The following is a 15,929-nucleotide window of genomic DNA, read 5'->3' as shown; positions in this document are numbered from 1 at the left end:
ACTTGACATATTAGCCTACATACTGCGACATTAATACACTTCAGTTGATGCATTTAACTGAACGTAAACACCGTCGGTGATGTTCCTTGCAGACCCGTCGAGCTGTAATTGAACGCACCACCCTTTCATGGTGTTGAACCGTCAGATGGCGACATTCTCTCAGTCTTCAGGTTGAACCTCGGTGAACTGTTGTGGGATGAGGCCGTTTGCAGAGTATCACTGAAAGCTCAAGTGTGCTGTGTCAAGAGGAGACATGTCAGAAGCTGAAGCAGGGCTGGGAAGAAGAAGAAGAAGAAAGGATTAGTGGGATCAAAAGTCACAGTTGAATTGGAGCAGCTAACAGAAGCAGATGCTTTCAACAAGCTCGTGTTTCTGCTTCCTGCGCCAACATCTCCATCTGGGACATGTATCCCTTTAAAGTTGTCTCATTTTATTGGTCCATAACTTTTACAACTGTCACAGGGGTGTCCTACGTTTCCTTGTCGAACACATGACTTTTCTTCCCTGACGTCATCTCTACCTGAAAATTCGATTCCCGACAAGAAACAACATTTCGACAGAGCCCCATTGCTTATATTTCTTCCTTTGATGGTTTGTTGTTTTTCCTGTGCCCGTGTGTTCAGAATAGTGAAAGCCTGGATCGTGTCCATGTGGCCCCTCCTCCTTGTGCTGCAACTGTAGAGCTGACGAAGAGCCAAAACACCACAGAGCAGCAGCGAGTCGGTCTGACAGCGAGCACTGAGGAGGACGCGGGATTCTCCGGAGAATAGACGAGCTCGAGAAGAGACCAAGAGGGACCAGAAGGATAACGTCACACCGACCTGGGATTCTGCCTCTGTAGGATTTATTCTGATGTTTGTGAGTAAAGACTGAACAGGTTTTCTTCCCTTGCGTCCAGACTCTGGGGAACACTCTTCTTCACTTAATTGCAGCAATATGGAACCTTTAAGTTTTAAACCAATGAGACCAGTTCCCGCTTTAGTTATGCATATGAGTGTGTTGTGACTTGATTGCACATTTTATGTCCGAGTTCTAAAAATGGTTGAACCGGTGGGGTTTGTGGAGGCATGGAGAGCCCAGTTCCCAGAGTCTGATCCTCCCTGCATGGAGCTGAACACACTGGGGGACATTGAACAGGAGCTGGACACATGTAAGACATCTATCAGGCAGCTGGAGAAGGAGGTGAACAAGGAGCGCTTCCGCATGATCTACCTGCAGACTCTGCTTGCAAAAGAGAGGAAGTCTTATGATGGACAGAGATGGGGTTTTAAAAGGGTTCCACAGACAAGAGACGGAGACCAGACCAGTGACCCAGACAGCCAGAGGTCCTACGCAGGTGATGCACCAGTGGAAGAGCAGCAGCAGCAGCAGCAGCAGCAGCAGCAGAGAGGTCATGTGAAGCCAGCAAGGTGCAAACAGCATCCAGAAGAAGAGGTGGATGTTGCATCACCATCCAAACAGAAGGGTGGGGTCTCACCTGTCTGCCAGGACTCTGAGAACCCTGACCTCCCAGTGGGCACAGGCTCTGTGGCAGCTCTGAGATCCAACTTTGAGCGCATCAGGAGAGCCAACTCTCACAGCGCAGGGGATGGCCGAGGGTTGTCTACGATGGGCGGCCAGGAGAAACCCTTCTACGTGAACATGGAGTACCATCACGAGCGAGGGCTGGTCAAAGTCAACGACAAGGATGTCTCAGACAAAATAGGCACCCTGGGCTGTCAGGCCATGCAGATTGAGCGAAAAAGGTCCCTGCACTCCCTCCCAGGGAACCTGTCAGCGGCCACAGGGGACATCAGTAAGGCTGTTCAGAGAGGAAGATCCACTGAGGAGAACTCCAGCTACAACGGGTCATTTGAAGATCCTGAGATCAACCCGCCCTTCCTGAAAGAAAGTGTGATCCATCCCACTGGGGGAAAGTCTGAGCGACAGTCAGCGGAGTGTCAGCCTTACACTAGTGTATATGTTGGGGGAATGATGGCTGAAGGGGACACCAGAGTCATCCACATTAGGGACCACAGCATAGAGGAGGAGACACACCTCACCTGGCCGAGGCGCTCATATTCCCCCGGCAGCTTTGATGATGTGGGAGGAGGCTACACACCCGACTGCAGCTCCAACGAGAACCTGACATCCAGCGAGGAGGACTTCTCCTCGGGCCAGTCCAGCCATGTGTCCCCCAGCCCCACCACCTATCAGATGTACAGGGAGAAGAGCCGCTCACCGTCCCAGCACTCGCAGCAGTCCTTTGAGAGCAGCAGTCCACCCACCCCTCTCTCTCAGAAGCGTCTAAAGCAGCAGGTGATGGTTTCTGAGGCCTCCATCCTCGGGAACCGTAAAACAGGCCTGATCTGGCCCAGTGACGGGGACTCCACCACATCTAGCAGGACCTCTCATGACAACAGTGTTCAAGGAGATCTGGGTAGGTCTGCAAGACACACTGCACCGCACAGATGTTCCCCAATCCATTCATTTTCATGATCAAAAACCGAAAAGGCCTCTAATTGGTAGAGATGATTAGCACATTAAAGACCCACTATGATATCTGTCTGAAAGATGTCTGTGCTTGCCCTGGCTGGCGTTAATCCAGAATAAGCGTCTGATGTGTAAAATGCACTTGCAATCTCTATGATGAATTCTAAAGTTTTGACCTGCACTAAATCATCCTAAAATATTTCCAGGCAGTCTTTATTCCCACTTAATTTTTTTTAAATACATTTTTGTGGTTTCTTGTTTTTCCACTGGTTTGCTTTGGGGCAACTAAGCTGTTATGATTTAGGTGGCCTACACAAAGGGGCTAAGATAAAAACGAGTCCCGTTAGAGAGGATTTTTATCTTCTTTTCTCACAGGCATCATTTATATTGGACATGCTATGGAGGTTAACAGATTGGGGTTTGCACCACTACAAATCAAGTTGTGACTATGTTTGACCCTGTAAAAGGTAAATCTGCCGTGAAGGGGTCGAGCGGACTGGATCAATTCTACTTATGCTGATCCTTAGAGTAACCCAGTGGTTTTGCAGTTCTTTCAGTAGTGTTTTCCTTTCGCCTTTTATGAGCAGGCCCACCCTCTCTTTTTTCACCCCCTTCTGCTCTCTGGCCGCTGAGTGCTGAAGCACTTTCGCAGAGATGCTCCGACTGAGACAGTGGCTGCCCCCGGGCTTCCCCATTCCCTCGACCCTGTCCACACTGAGTGTTTTCGTGTCAGCACACATCAGTGTTGTTGTCCTTGGTGCGAGTAATTAACTTAAAGGGGTTTGTCTAGCGTGATAAATTTAGGGAGGCTCTTTGTTACGGGAGGCTGGTAGGAAAAAGCCCTGACAACTCACTCAAAAAAAAAAAGGGATCAAGGGGGCTTAAAGTGTGTCACGCGGCTTCCAATCAAAACGCCTGCCATCAGTGTTTCCTGTTGTTTTGTATGGACACAATAGGAGAATAACTCATTGAGCGAGAGTATTGACATGTTAACAATAAAACAATGTTAAGTGGGATAAGGAGAGTGGTCTGGGCAACCTGGTAATGCCAAGGACAGAAGGCGGGGCAGGAGCGTGTGTTCCTCTGCAAGAACGTTTGTCAAAGTGAGTGACACACGAGGACACACATTGTTGTTTGTTTGGGCCAAATGTTCATGCAAAGAGGGATTGGGATTCAAGGCTCGTATTAGGATTGAAGCTGGAAAAAAATTGTCTGCCTTTACCCAAAAAAACGTGTTATCCACTGTGGGTCAGATTAAGCAGATGAGCAGAATAATGTGTTGTTATATAAGGTGATCCAGTCCAAAGCGCTCTGACACAAAGCATGTGACGGACAAGAAGGTCGTCCATGATATAATCAGCGTGAAGTGTAAGCTAGCACGCTGCTCCAATGACTGAAATGTTAAATCCATTCGATCTGGTTCTGGATCAGTTTCTTTCACACTAAAAGCTGCTTTTTCTCTTCATTGTGCCAAAGCTAACACATCATAGCAGATGCACAGAAAGTTTCTGCTTCCCCATATAATGAATACACACACATATAGGTCATTAGAAGAACACTAGAGGGAATAACCTATTCACACTTGAATGTTTTTAAAGCTTTTATTGCAAAAACACTGGTTCCTAAATTTCCCATAAAGCAACAAATATCCTATTTTAGTTATTTTGCTCAACAGTGAGGTTCCGGGGTATCGATTATCAGCCACACCATGGTAACCATCCAATGTAGACTTACCAAAAGAGATTGTGAAACAATGTTATGTGCTCTTGTAGGAGGCACAAGTCTGTATGATATCAACTGCGTTTTAAAAAAAAATTGTTTTATTTGCATTGTCAAGGAGATTTACTACAGTACCCATAATACCGAGGTGTAAAGTTGAGGGTGCTGATTTCAGCTGTAATTGGATCGTTCATAGTTAATACACTGGGTTACTATACGACAGACTATACTAAACTCGAGGAACGTATACAAAACACAAAATACAATTTATTGCAACCCTTCATTACGACCAAGGTTATATTCTAGATGTGTACTGGAAGTTGTTCACTGCAGTGGTTTATATGATGCCTAGTTCTGTCCCTCTTGAAAAAGAGTTCCTTTTTTTTCTGTTTTTCGAAAACTTTGTTTTGTCTGAATCAAGTATTGAATAGTCACGAGTCATCTCGTAGCTGGTCGTTCTGGTTCCAGGCTTTAAACTCTTTTTATAAAACATTTCTGAAATGTCAATGGAGAAAATGAATTGGAAATTGACAAGAGCCTTCTAAGAGTACCCCGTCACTGTTATATGCTCTATACCCTCAATGAAATGTAAATGTCCACATCGAGCTCCCTGCCTCCTCTTCCAACACAGACTTTGTGTTAAAAATTTCCAATTCCACGCCAATTCCATCACTATGACACCATTTGGGGGTGGGGGGGGGGGGGTGTTTTTAGACTCAATAAAACTTCTCAAGAGCAAACACACTATACAGCTTAATTTCAACAAAATAAAAACTCCAGTTCCACTTAACAGCCTTAACAAAAGCTTACAGCTCTCTTTAAGGCTTGAAAGTCAACCTTGAGTTATGACAAACAACTGTTGGCTCTGTCAGTGAACTCTGAAGCATACCTCCTGTGACCAGTAAACAGACCCTTTATGTGTAAAATCTGTGGAGTTCTTTGTTTAATGAAGCCTGTCCACTGTGACACCTTCTCTTCAAAGCGGCCTGCCGTGGACCCTGAAGAGCAGCTTTTGTCCACGGCGGACCTGTTGCTGATAATGGCACAGCTGCCGCATGTGAACCATGATTTGTGGATTAGCAGAAGTCTGGATTTATTTTCTGATGTTGTAATAACATTACTGTGCACGTTGCTGGATTAATCCTCTGGGGCAGGGAGCTAGCATGAGGCGAGTTTTTGCAATAAATTGCTCTCTGTTGTGGTTTGTGACCGTTTAGGGAGCAGTTGGAAAGGTTTTCTTTGTTGTCGTTGTATTCAAGCACTGCAGCCAAGTAAACTAACTTAATCTCAGTGTTGTTAAGGCGCTTTGTGCTCCAGTTGGCTATGCACTGTGTCTAAGACAAAGCTTCATAAACTGTACAGCTCACATGTCAATGGTCCTACTTAAATAAGTCCTCTGCACTGAAAGATTTGCTGTGCGAATTAACAGTATATTCTGCAGCCTGTCATGGAACGTTTGAACTCTGCAGCAGCAGACACAGTGTTGACGTTGTCCTTGTTGCTCTTATGTGAGTGTTTTAATAACTGGCATGGTAGTAGTCTCTGCCTGGGAAAAATGACACACTTACCATCAGCAAGAAACACCCACTAACAAACCCATACTTGTCCTGCTGCTACTCAGCTGCATCACTGCATGAAATGGCCAGTCTAAAACTGACACCTTTCAAAGGAGTTTTTTTTTCTTCCTATGAATAGAAGAATACATTTTGTCTCCCAGTTTCTGGTTATCTAGGCCGGTTGTCGAGCCTTGCTGTGAATAGAGCTGGTGATTAGCTGTGGGCCCTTTTAAGGAGGCCACCTCTCTGATGGGTCTATTTTGCCATAATTAATTATCATCATGGCACTGACATGTCTGTAGCCACAGCTTTCTGTTCCATTAGTTTAATCATAATCCCGCTCCAAAAAAACATCATCTGAAAAGTGTCTTTTTGTGATGGGAATAGCTGAGCTTGTCGTAGCCATGATATGGCACAGGTTCTGTATGTGGACCGGTCCGCCTTTGTCGGTAGTGACATTAATAGAAAGTGTCTGTGTGTCTGAAAGGTGATGAAGTATGTCTGAATTCCTTGGCAACAGTCCAGAGGTGGGCACCGCTCGCTGCCTCAGCAGAAGTCGCACCGGTGCTGGTCCTCGCTCCTGACTCATGAATATTTTAGGTCCCTGTAGGAAGCTCAGACAGAGCTATCATTGTACCTGAGCATCAACATCTGAGGTTTAGTGGTCAAGGAAGTTAAAGTATTTCAGCCTCTCCCTCTCCTGGAGTAAATGTAGGCCCGCCAGAGGAAGTGCTGTCGGCCCTTGTGGGCACCCGTGTGTGTGTGTGTGTGTGTGTATAACTGTGTGTGTGAGTGTAAGTATAAGTAAGACACCTGTTCTTCTGTGCAGTGTACTGGGGAAAGTGGTCAAAAGCTGGCAGGCCATCAGTACGGCCGGCCAGCTGCTCTCACAGCAAAAGCCCTGAATAGCCTTTTTGTTCTGGTCCCTCTATCAGAAAACAGATAAAAAAAACACTTGTTTAGAAGCAACACTGCCTACATGAGATTTCCATATTAGCTCCTTGGTCCACATACAAAAATGCACGTTTCCATAGATAAAGCTTCATAGAAAAACAAATCTCTGGCATGTATATGAGCTTGCAGGCCTCCCTCGGCTCAGTGATCCTCCCTCGTGCTCTGCCTCAGCCCTCTACTCCTGCAGTCTCAGCTCCCCCCCCCTGGTCCCACTCAAAGGGTCCTCTGTGCTGCTGGCTGGCAGGCCAAGTGTTTATGGAATGTCTCAGCTGCTTGTGGGGTGTGTAGGGGGGAAACAGCTAATGAAATGTTAAGTGTTGTATGAGTTCACCTCTCTCATATCAGCCTGACCCATGGAGCGTGTTGTGTCACCAGCCAGTGGAGTTTTTTTAAGTCAAAATGCTCTGTCGCACAGTGAGTCTGGTCAGTACGAGAGGGAGACAGCAAGTGAGTCTGAACACTTTAGTCCTATAGTCGAGTATATGAAACCATTTAAAGGGGCAGTCCAGGGGTGTATTGTACTTCCAAAAAGAATAGTCAAAACTGTAGCGGCTGAGTCTGAGATATCCTGACTCTGATCTTTTATTATCTTATAGTGAAAAAAGTTCTGGCCAAAACATAATTTTATTAATCCCTGAAAAACATTGGTTTGTGTCATTAAAATGTCTATTTGTAAATTATGACCACAAGAGAAAACAACCTGAGAGAAATAACTACATGTATAATGTATTTCAACATAAACATGTCTTTTAAAAGATCTAAATAGATACGAGATGTCGAGACGTGGCTTTTGGTTGGAGTTCCGTACGTCAGCTTTAGCACAGCTTTATCTCTAGGTTCTACAATTTTGTCGTTGTTTGAACTAAATCAGAAGAATTTACAAACAGGGTTTATCCTGGATCGCTCAAAGAGAGAATCGATCTCTTTGTGACTGAGTTGTGAACTCACTGCGATTATAACCACATGGTTATCGAATTATTTGCTTTATCTTGCCCTACATAAAATGTAGGGCAAGATGAAAGTGAAAGTGCGGTTGTGTGTCTTCTCTCCGTCATGGGGTGCTTTTAGTGCAGAGGCCTAGGTACATGTGAGAACTCACAGCTATGGTGGTGCTGTTTCTTTATTAAAAAAAAAATCGAATATAATTTTTTAATAATTCAATCGGACTTAAAATAGGTGTTGAGTGGCCTAGTGACAGAGTTCCACTAGGACACAACAAGAAAGTTTGAATGACTTGGTTTTTTAACATGAATACTGTTGAGTGTGATACTCGAATATTTGACTTCTTGTTGCTTGCCGGCACCATTACCACTTTGAAAAACGGTTCATCACTGAAGTGCAATGCATCCTGGGATAGGGCTGGGAAGGATCCATTCTTTGGACCTTTGTTTTATTGGTGATAGAGGGATGCATTTGTCAGCCACATTTGTAGGGGCCTTCTATTTGGGACAGCCTAATCACGCTTCTGTGTTCAGAGTTAGTCTTCGAATGTAGCCTCTGAAGGATGCAGCCTCTAAATTGGGACACAGCTCATGTCCATAGCTTTTCATTTTCACCACTCCTAAACAAAATCCACCCCTGATGACATCACCATGACATCATTGGGGTATTTTTTCCCCTAAAAGTTAGAAAGCTCCACCAGAGCCACTGAACACAACATTTTACATGACCAAAAATATGACAATATATGTGTTTTCTATTGTAAATGCCTCATGTCCAAGTGCAGATCACTTTGAAGCCATAGGACACATTTCACTTAATTTCAGAAAATTAACAAGTTTTGTAACCAACAAAACAAAGCAAGTTATTTGAAAATACTCACCGTTAGCCTTAACCAGCTTGTATAACACAAACATAATATAGTAAACCTGCATTGCTAAGCAGACTAGAGCTTGGCCTGTCACATTAAGCCACATCCGGTGAGGTCCCTTCACAAATATTTAATTCTGCTCAGACATGCAAATTAATATTTGATCGTACCTGGAGGTCACTGTGGCTTTTCATGCTGCTGCTTAAATTTCTTAAGTGTGTTCTTCATTTGATGATAATGTTCACAATAAAACTACTGAGGCTATAGACTGGCCAGGCTCCAGGATACTTAATGGGCAGAATCATTCTCTGATTTATAAAAACCCAATAAGAATGTTTCATATTAGACGTGTTGCTGTTTCTTTTTGCAGCCGTAAAGCAAATCTGTGTATAACTAACGCGTGCATGTGCTCCATTGTGTGTTTATTTTAACAGGCTGGAACAATTATTGGGCTTTGATTTTCTCTGTGCTTAGGCACATTACAAGCAGTAGTCTGACCACCCTGAGCTATTTCAACACACAATGATTAGTAGGTGTGCTGAGCTGGGCGGCCAGTCCTGACCTACACTGCTCAGTGACTGGCACTAATTTGAAGCTGCCCTACAACCGAGCAGAGGCGAGTGCTGGTGGGCCTCGCTGCCTTCACCGGCCCTGTGGTTTGAAGGGCCCCTCAGACCAGCAGACCCTTCAGATGAGCCAGGATGTGATGATGATGTGTTGGCTAGCAATTTCACAGTTTGCCAAAACACACAGGCGGTGTCTATAATTGCAATAACAGATGTCCCAGTTACAGTATTAGGTTAAAGGGGCACTGCATGCATTTTAGTTGTCAACATTGATTCTCTACTCCTTGCGAGTACTACACAGCCTGTGAATTGTTTATTGTCTTCTGTGGCTCTGGAGGATCTTTGTGAAGTCTGAGAAATTTACTGGAGAACCATCATGTGAGTAATCCCAGTTTGGAGAATACAACATGTAGCCAGTGCGGTTGCTCCAGAGATTGTTGTCTGGGTTGATCAGTTCAGCTCTGTAGTCTCTAAACACATTCACTGTCCCTAGAGGATGAACCCTGCTGACTTCTACTGACTTATATCCTTTGGGGCCAACATGAAGTCAATGGTTTCTTATCAAAAAACTTTGAAAGCTAATTTGGCTTTCTATGGAAAATCTCCTTTCTTTTTTTAAATCAACGAATACATATTAAAAATGATTACATTCACATTAGCCTCAGCTATATTTTATCTTCATTTCGCAAATGTTTGCTTGCTAACATGCAAAACTAAGACCGTGAATGTGGTATAACACACCTCCTAAAGGTCTGCATGTTGGCATCAGGGCTCTGAGCATGTTAGCATACTGACAGTAGCATTTAGCCGAAAGCTTTGCTAGCATGGCTGTAAACTTATCTTGTTAATAAAAAGACTATGTTACCAACATAGTGAGTAGTTTAATTGGAAATGCAAGCTTCAGAAGCCTAACCCACACTAAATGACATGACATCATTCAAGTCTGATTCTTGAAAGTCATTCAATTTGGGAACTGTGCGAGTGCAAAACCTACAAGGAACATTAATGGGCGGAATGTTCTTCCCCAGTATAGTGGTGGGATTCAGGGAAAACCTTTGTGCAGTGCATTTGTCAACATTTTTCCATTTGCCATGAAGTGAGGAAAACTCCAGTGCCACTGACCAGGGTCACCACATCTAGAGTCTGAAAGGCCATCACCCTTCAGCTGGCTCCCCTCTGCTGCTCTCCCGGCCTCTGCTGTTTCCCCGGTGACCGCACAGTCTGGAGGAGAATCCATTTGCTGGAGCCATAAAGTGGTGCTAAGCTTTTAACAACATCTCACATTGGCATCTTCTGGCCGCTTTTATTCCAAATGTGCAACTTTTCTCTCCAGATCTATACAGCCATTAGAGAGGTGACACAAAGGCTGTCCTTCATTGTGCCTTATTTTATCTCTGTGGTAAATTATAGATGCTTAAATCTCAATTCCAGCCCTTTCTGTGCTGGATCAATCAACACATTTGCTGTGTGGAGTTTATTTTTGGTAGCTTGCGATCTAAATTCTGTCCATCAGCTGACTGGTTTTACTGACTGTCAATATGTTCACAGTGGGGAACATTAAGTGGGCTCTGATTCTCTCTTTTTGTCAGAGCATTACAAATAGAAGCCTCTCCCCCTCAAGCTATTTATCTGATCGGTGATCAGTCAATGTGTCAGCCTGGGCAGAACTGTGCTATTTACAAGTCGTGAAATGGGGAATTATGGATGCTACTATTCTGGTTCCAGCTCTTTCTGGGATGAATCCATCGACCTCTTCACTCTTTGATTTTTATTTCCGAAAACTGGTTGTTTCCAGCACCAATCATCCCTCCACTTATTTAAATGTCCTGCTGTGAAGCACAGTGCTTTTGTGTCCTTGCCACATGATGATGGCAATCTCAATTGTAAACATTTCCGAGTTAAAATGAAAGCGTCCCTCCCTTGCTTCTTGCTCTTTGATTCTGAGTGTTGGCGTCATGTTGGGGAATAAGACCACATGATTACTTCTGTGATAGTGACTCTGATGCTGTGACGCTGTCTTGGCCACACATCTGTCACTCCCTCTCTGTTTCTGTTTACCGTTGTTCATCTCTGTGGATTAGGATTAGGGCCTTCAGTGCATCTTTGCTATGTCATCAATAGGACATCCAACCCCCCCCCCCCCCCCCCCTCATTAAACTGCTGTGATTTTCCTCTGAACATGGCTCTTGTTTACAAGCTGCAGGAAGGAACAACGTTTCAGGATGACTGATATTCTCCAGAAGCAGCACTGGAGAGTTTTGCCACAATATATCCTGAGCTCTATCTTTAGGAGCTGTATTCATGATTGGGCTGTGGGAAAGCAAGGATGTGGTGTATTGTGTGTAAAAGGTGCTTCCAACTAAAACAAATCTTCTTATTTTTTTCTTAAAGATTTTCAGTAATCTGACATCTATTAGACCATGGTGTGTGGGAGTAGTCAGTTAAATGAAGTTCTTGAAAAACGGGATTACAGAGTTCAGAGACAGTCCAAAACAGAACAGCTTCCCTCTGATCCATGGCTCCATGCACACAGCTCACATCTGCAACTGCTGGGCTTAGCAATCTTATATAATGTCATTACAATATATTTATTACAGCTCTGTGGCCAAGTTTAAACCATTTTAAGCTGCTGCTAGTTGGGTCTGGGACAGAACGAGGCAGATCGTAGAATACCTGAACTTGCTTTCCCCACACTCCTGTGATACTTTGTAAATGATTCCCCTTGAATGGAAACAAGACACAACAATATTTTTACACTGTGATTTCTCACGTGTAGCCCTTTGTATCAACCCTGTGTTATTGTAACATTATTTTCACTTTTATTTGACTGAAGAAGTGAATATATTATAGAATCTCTTTTTAATAGAGATTGATAGATCAGCTGAGCTAAAAATATCCTCTGAATTATTGAAGATCTGTATTAACATATATCATATAATATCTTCAAATTTCACTGTTAAAGGCAATGAAAGTCAATAATTAAAAATGAATTACACACCTGGCATTGCAAAAAAGGCTTTGAAGCAACCTCTGAACCATAATGGAGGAGGCGGTGGAATAGTGGCAGAAACTTGGACTATGGGCAGAAAAGGTCTCTGGTTCGACTCAACGGAGAAACAATAAAAAGACGAACCTGGATTGATCTGTCCAAAAATCCAAGAGGATTCTCCCTACCCTGTCTAGCGCCCCTGAGCAAGGCACCTTACTTCCCCAAAATCTGCTCCCCGGGCGCCGTACATGGTCGCTCACTGCTCTGTGTGTCCTGCACCAGATGGGTCAAAAGCAGAGGTTACATTTCCCTACCTGGATGAGTGTGCCTGTGCATGTTTGTGCATGTGTTTGGGACTAATAAATGCATCTTAATCTTAATCTTAATAAGGTATTTGGAGATCAGAGTTGTAGAAAATATAATTCAATAGTAAAGTTAATAGGGCGAATTTTTGTAAAATGCAGGCTGTGTGTCTGTTGACATAAATAATGACTGGATAGAGCTTACATCTAAAAGACAGAATAGAATATATACTGTATTGCTCTGTATAGCCTACTGTATACTGAATCAATACCCAGATGTAAAAGACCCTTTAAATGATAATTCATTATTTAAAAGCTGCTGTTGGCCTGAAAAGTTCTGTCCTATGTAACGAGTATGCCTCTTTTAGATAGGTTGAGGTTGTAAAGGGAAACTTCTACTAGTTGTATTTGTTCAGTGTTTCACAATCAGAGCAAACAAAAGACATGAGACAGGGATTCACAGAGAAACGAGGAGTGGTGAAATGTCAGTCAAGAATGGGTCTACACAAACAAAGGAGTGTAAACAAATCTATTATACATGCACTTTGACCAGCCAAACCATTATGACCGTGTTTTACAGACAAAGTACAATCTTTCCATGTAGTTGTAAACTCTTTTGAGTTATCTTTTATGTGAATATGCTAGCCATGACCATACATGAACGTCAGTTTGTGCGTGTGTACGTGGGTGTGTGTGTGTGTGTTTGTGTGTGTGTTAGGAGTGGGGGTGGGAGCTGTTTGTGAAAAGATGACCTTGTGCAGAAAGCCTGTTTCCGCTCTAAAGCAGATGAATTGCTGAATTTTCCGGAAGGACCTGCCCGGACACTTCCTCAGTGGCGATTCCTGTGATCGCTACAGAACAACGGCGCCCACTGAGGATCTATTGTGATGTCCACTTTCTCACACTGCCACAGCCAATTGAGCTCTAGGTATTTAAAAATGTCCCTTTAAAGGACAGACAGGCCTCAGTATGTTAAGACTGCAGAATGAAGTTTTAAACCCTAACACAGTGTTTTCTGGCTGATTCTTTTTCCTCTGGAAGGAGATAGTTTGTGGCTCTGAGGCTGCTGCCCAAGAGAGGATGTGTTATTCATCCAGTGCCGGGCCTGATGTATAATCTCACTGGAGCACAGAGTGCCCTTTCACATGGACTTCCCCTGTGTTTAGTAGCTGTTTGGCCTGCTGTAGTCTCTTCCTCAGCAGTCAATGCAGCTCTCTGCTAAGCCTCAGTGTGTGTCTGGGTGTGTGTGTGTGTGTATGTGAGTGTGTGTTTGAGTCAGTTTGTCACGATCTCTGTGGACGTCATCCTGTCAGTATGCCTGTCTTCCAGGCCTCTACTGGGTGACTCGGCTTTATCCTCCCCCTTGTTTCCGGAATCCTCTCTTTCCTGTTTTCGGGCCAAGTCGATCCAGTTTTGTATCCTCTTCTTTGAATACCTGCCTCCACATTGCCAGACGTGGGTTTCTTACAGCTTGTTTTACAGCTGTTTGAGATCTCTGCTGTACATCTTCCGACGGCCACATCATTGATGGTGATAATGATAATAATAATGATGAGAAGTTCCTGTTGAGTCAGGGCTGGTGGCCGGTAATTAGAGGGTGTGTAGCCTGTTAGCTTCATCTTCAGGTTGTCCTAAAAGTCGAAACTCCCCGTGATGATGAGGACAACATGTATGTCTCATGTGTCACACTTCTTACTCCCGCCGCACATGCTCATTGTGACTATGGGGCAAAGTACAGGCTTCGATTCCTACAATGAAAATTTCTCATTCCCATTTTGCAAATAGTCCCGAGGAACTGTGTTGCTCTCTGAACTCAGAGACCTCTCTAAACTAAAGTACACACATAGTGAATATTACACCAGGTTACATATTGTCACTCATTCGGAAAACACTCAAAGACACACTGTAAACTCAGGCTGACAAGAGCAGAGCACGTGTGTTGCCAGTGCAGTTCCCCAGACTTATCCACTGGCCTGGCACCAGCCCTCGGTGGCTGGCACAAGCCACGTGGGGAGATTGTACAGGTCACAGGTTTATGGAGGTTAAATGAGGGTTTGATATAAAGACAGATGGCTGGAAAAGATGCAGTGATTATTGTGGTTGTTATGACAGACGCTATTGGACATGAATGCCCTCTTTATATTCAGGGGAAATAAGAGCAGCAACTCACAATATACTGTAATGCTGTCATGGCTGGATTGACACATTCAAGGCCTGTGGGAAAAAATTAACACAGGGGCCCCCACTTGCCTCTTGTTCACTGTACATTGTCACATTTAAGAGCCTGTCCTGTTTAGTTTCCACAGCAGACCACAGGGCCACGATAGTTATCACTGCCGTAAAGCAGAATAATTGATGTTTTTGTTGTATTTGTTGTTGTTTTGTTTTTTTAGCCAGTAGCCAGATTTACAAGCTGTAAATCCTATAACTGACATATCATCACATTATAAAGATGTTGAAGTCTGTGTGTTTCCTGCTCTGTTCACCAGCCTGTTGCCTTTTGGTGATGAGCTGGTAGTGTCCAGTGGGTTTATGAGAGCATTTCTACACAGACCAGCAGCTTCCTTTAACTGGAAACTGGTAAAATCACGGCAACTGTTCCAAACCTCTCCTGCAGTCTCCACTATAATTTTACACAATAAAAATTGTGTTATTTTATCACTTTTAATTATACTGTGGTTTCTGCCTGTTTTTGTTTGTCTGTCATTTCTGATGACACTGTAGTGAACTGTGGGAAGGCATCTTCACAATCTTCATATTTCAGTTGCTAAACAGCTTTTTTAGCCTCACCCACTATGACTACCATCAGAATTTTTTTTCTTCAAATTGCAGCATGTCTCCGTGTTTACAACGTGATAATGACACACCATGTGACTATTGTCCTTTGTTTGACTGTTTCTCACAGAGGGTCCCTACAACGAGACGCCTCTGTCGTACGGATATGACCTGGAGCACTCAGAGGAGCACCAGCCTCGCCTCGACCCTCTGTCCTACACTGGATCTCCTTCCTCCTCTCCACGGCTGCGCTCAAAGAGCCGGAGTAGCCGAGACACGCAGTCCTCGGGCTCTCTGGAATCCACGCTGTCGGTAATGCTACTGGGTCAACTCCCAATCAACTTGTATGACACGTCAACTCTTTGTCTGTGCTCACTGTGCCACTCTTTGCTATGTTGTCCTTCACTGATATCTCAACAGTAGCTATGGCTTTTTGTTCTGTGCTGAATAGTTGTCGACATAGTACGTGATATTATTTATCTGACTACCAATGTGTTGGAGGAATCCTGAAATTCCTCCTCAGTTTTGTGTTAAACCCATGACGGTTATAGTGAAAGGGTTTCACTAAGTAAGACCAAATCTTCCAATAAATCATCTGCTTCAAAGTGGTTCTGCTATTTATTCTAGACATGTATGTGTTTGCATATAGGTCACAAACTTGAGGAAATTTACAATTTGTTGGTTATAGTAGAGGATTTGCTCCTGCTTCATGTTTTGTACTATAACAAAAAACACTAGATTTTCTACAAAACCTTAATGATGTTAATGTAATGTGAAGACCAGTCT

The 15,929-nt window shown here is 43.8% G+C and overlaps 1 protein-coding gene across 1 annotated transcript in view; it reads left to right on the top strand.

Moving 5' to 3' along the window:
• The first annotated feature begins 514 nt into the window (after positions 1–514).
• si:dkey-91m11.5 (PH_BCR_vertebrate and RhoGAP_Bcr domain-containing protein) overlaps positions 515–15,929 on the top strand; it is a 32,654-nt gene continuing 17,239 nt past the window's right edge. Inside the window, exons 1-2 of the mRNA XM_062384726.1 lie at positions 515–2,419; positions 15,274–15,455. Coding sequence (XP_062240710.1) covers positions 1,039–2,419; positions 15,274–15,455 — 1,563 coding nt within the window. The 5' untranslated portion in view covers positions 515–1,038. The remainder of the gene's footprint in view (positions 2,420–15,273; positions 15,456–15,929) is intronic.

Source organism: Platichthys flesus, chromosome 3 (assembly GCF_949316205.1).
Source record: "Platichthys flesus chromosome 3, fPlaFle2.1, whole genome shotgun sequence".
Classification (NCBI taxonomy): Eukaryota; Metazoa; Chordata; class Actinopteri; order Pleuronectiformes; family Pleuronectidae; genus Platichthys; species Platichthys flesus.
Note: the sequence above shows the minus strand (reverse complement) of the source record. Positions and strands in the feature narration are given on the sequence as shown.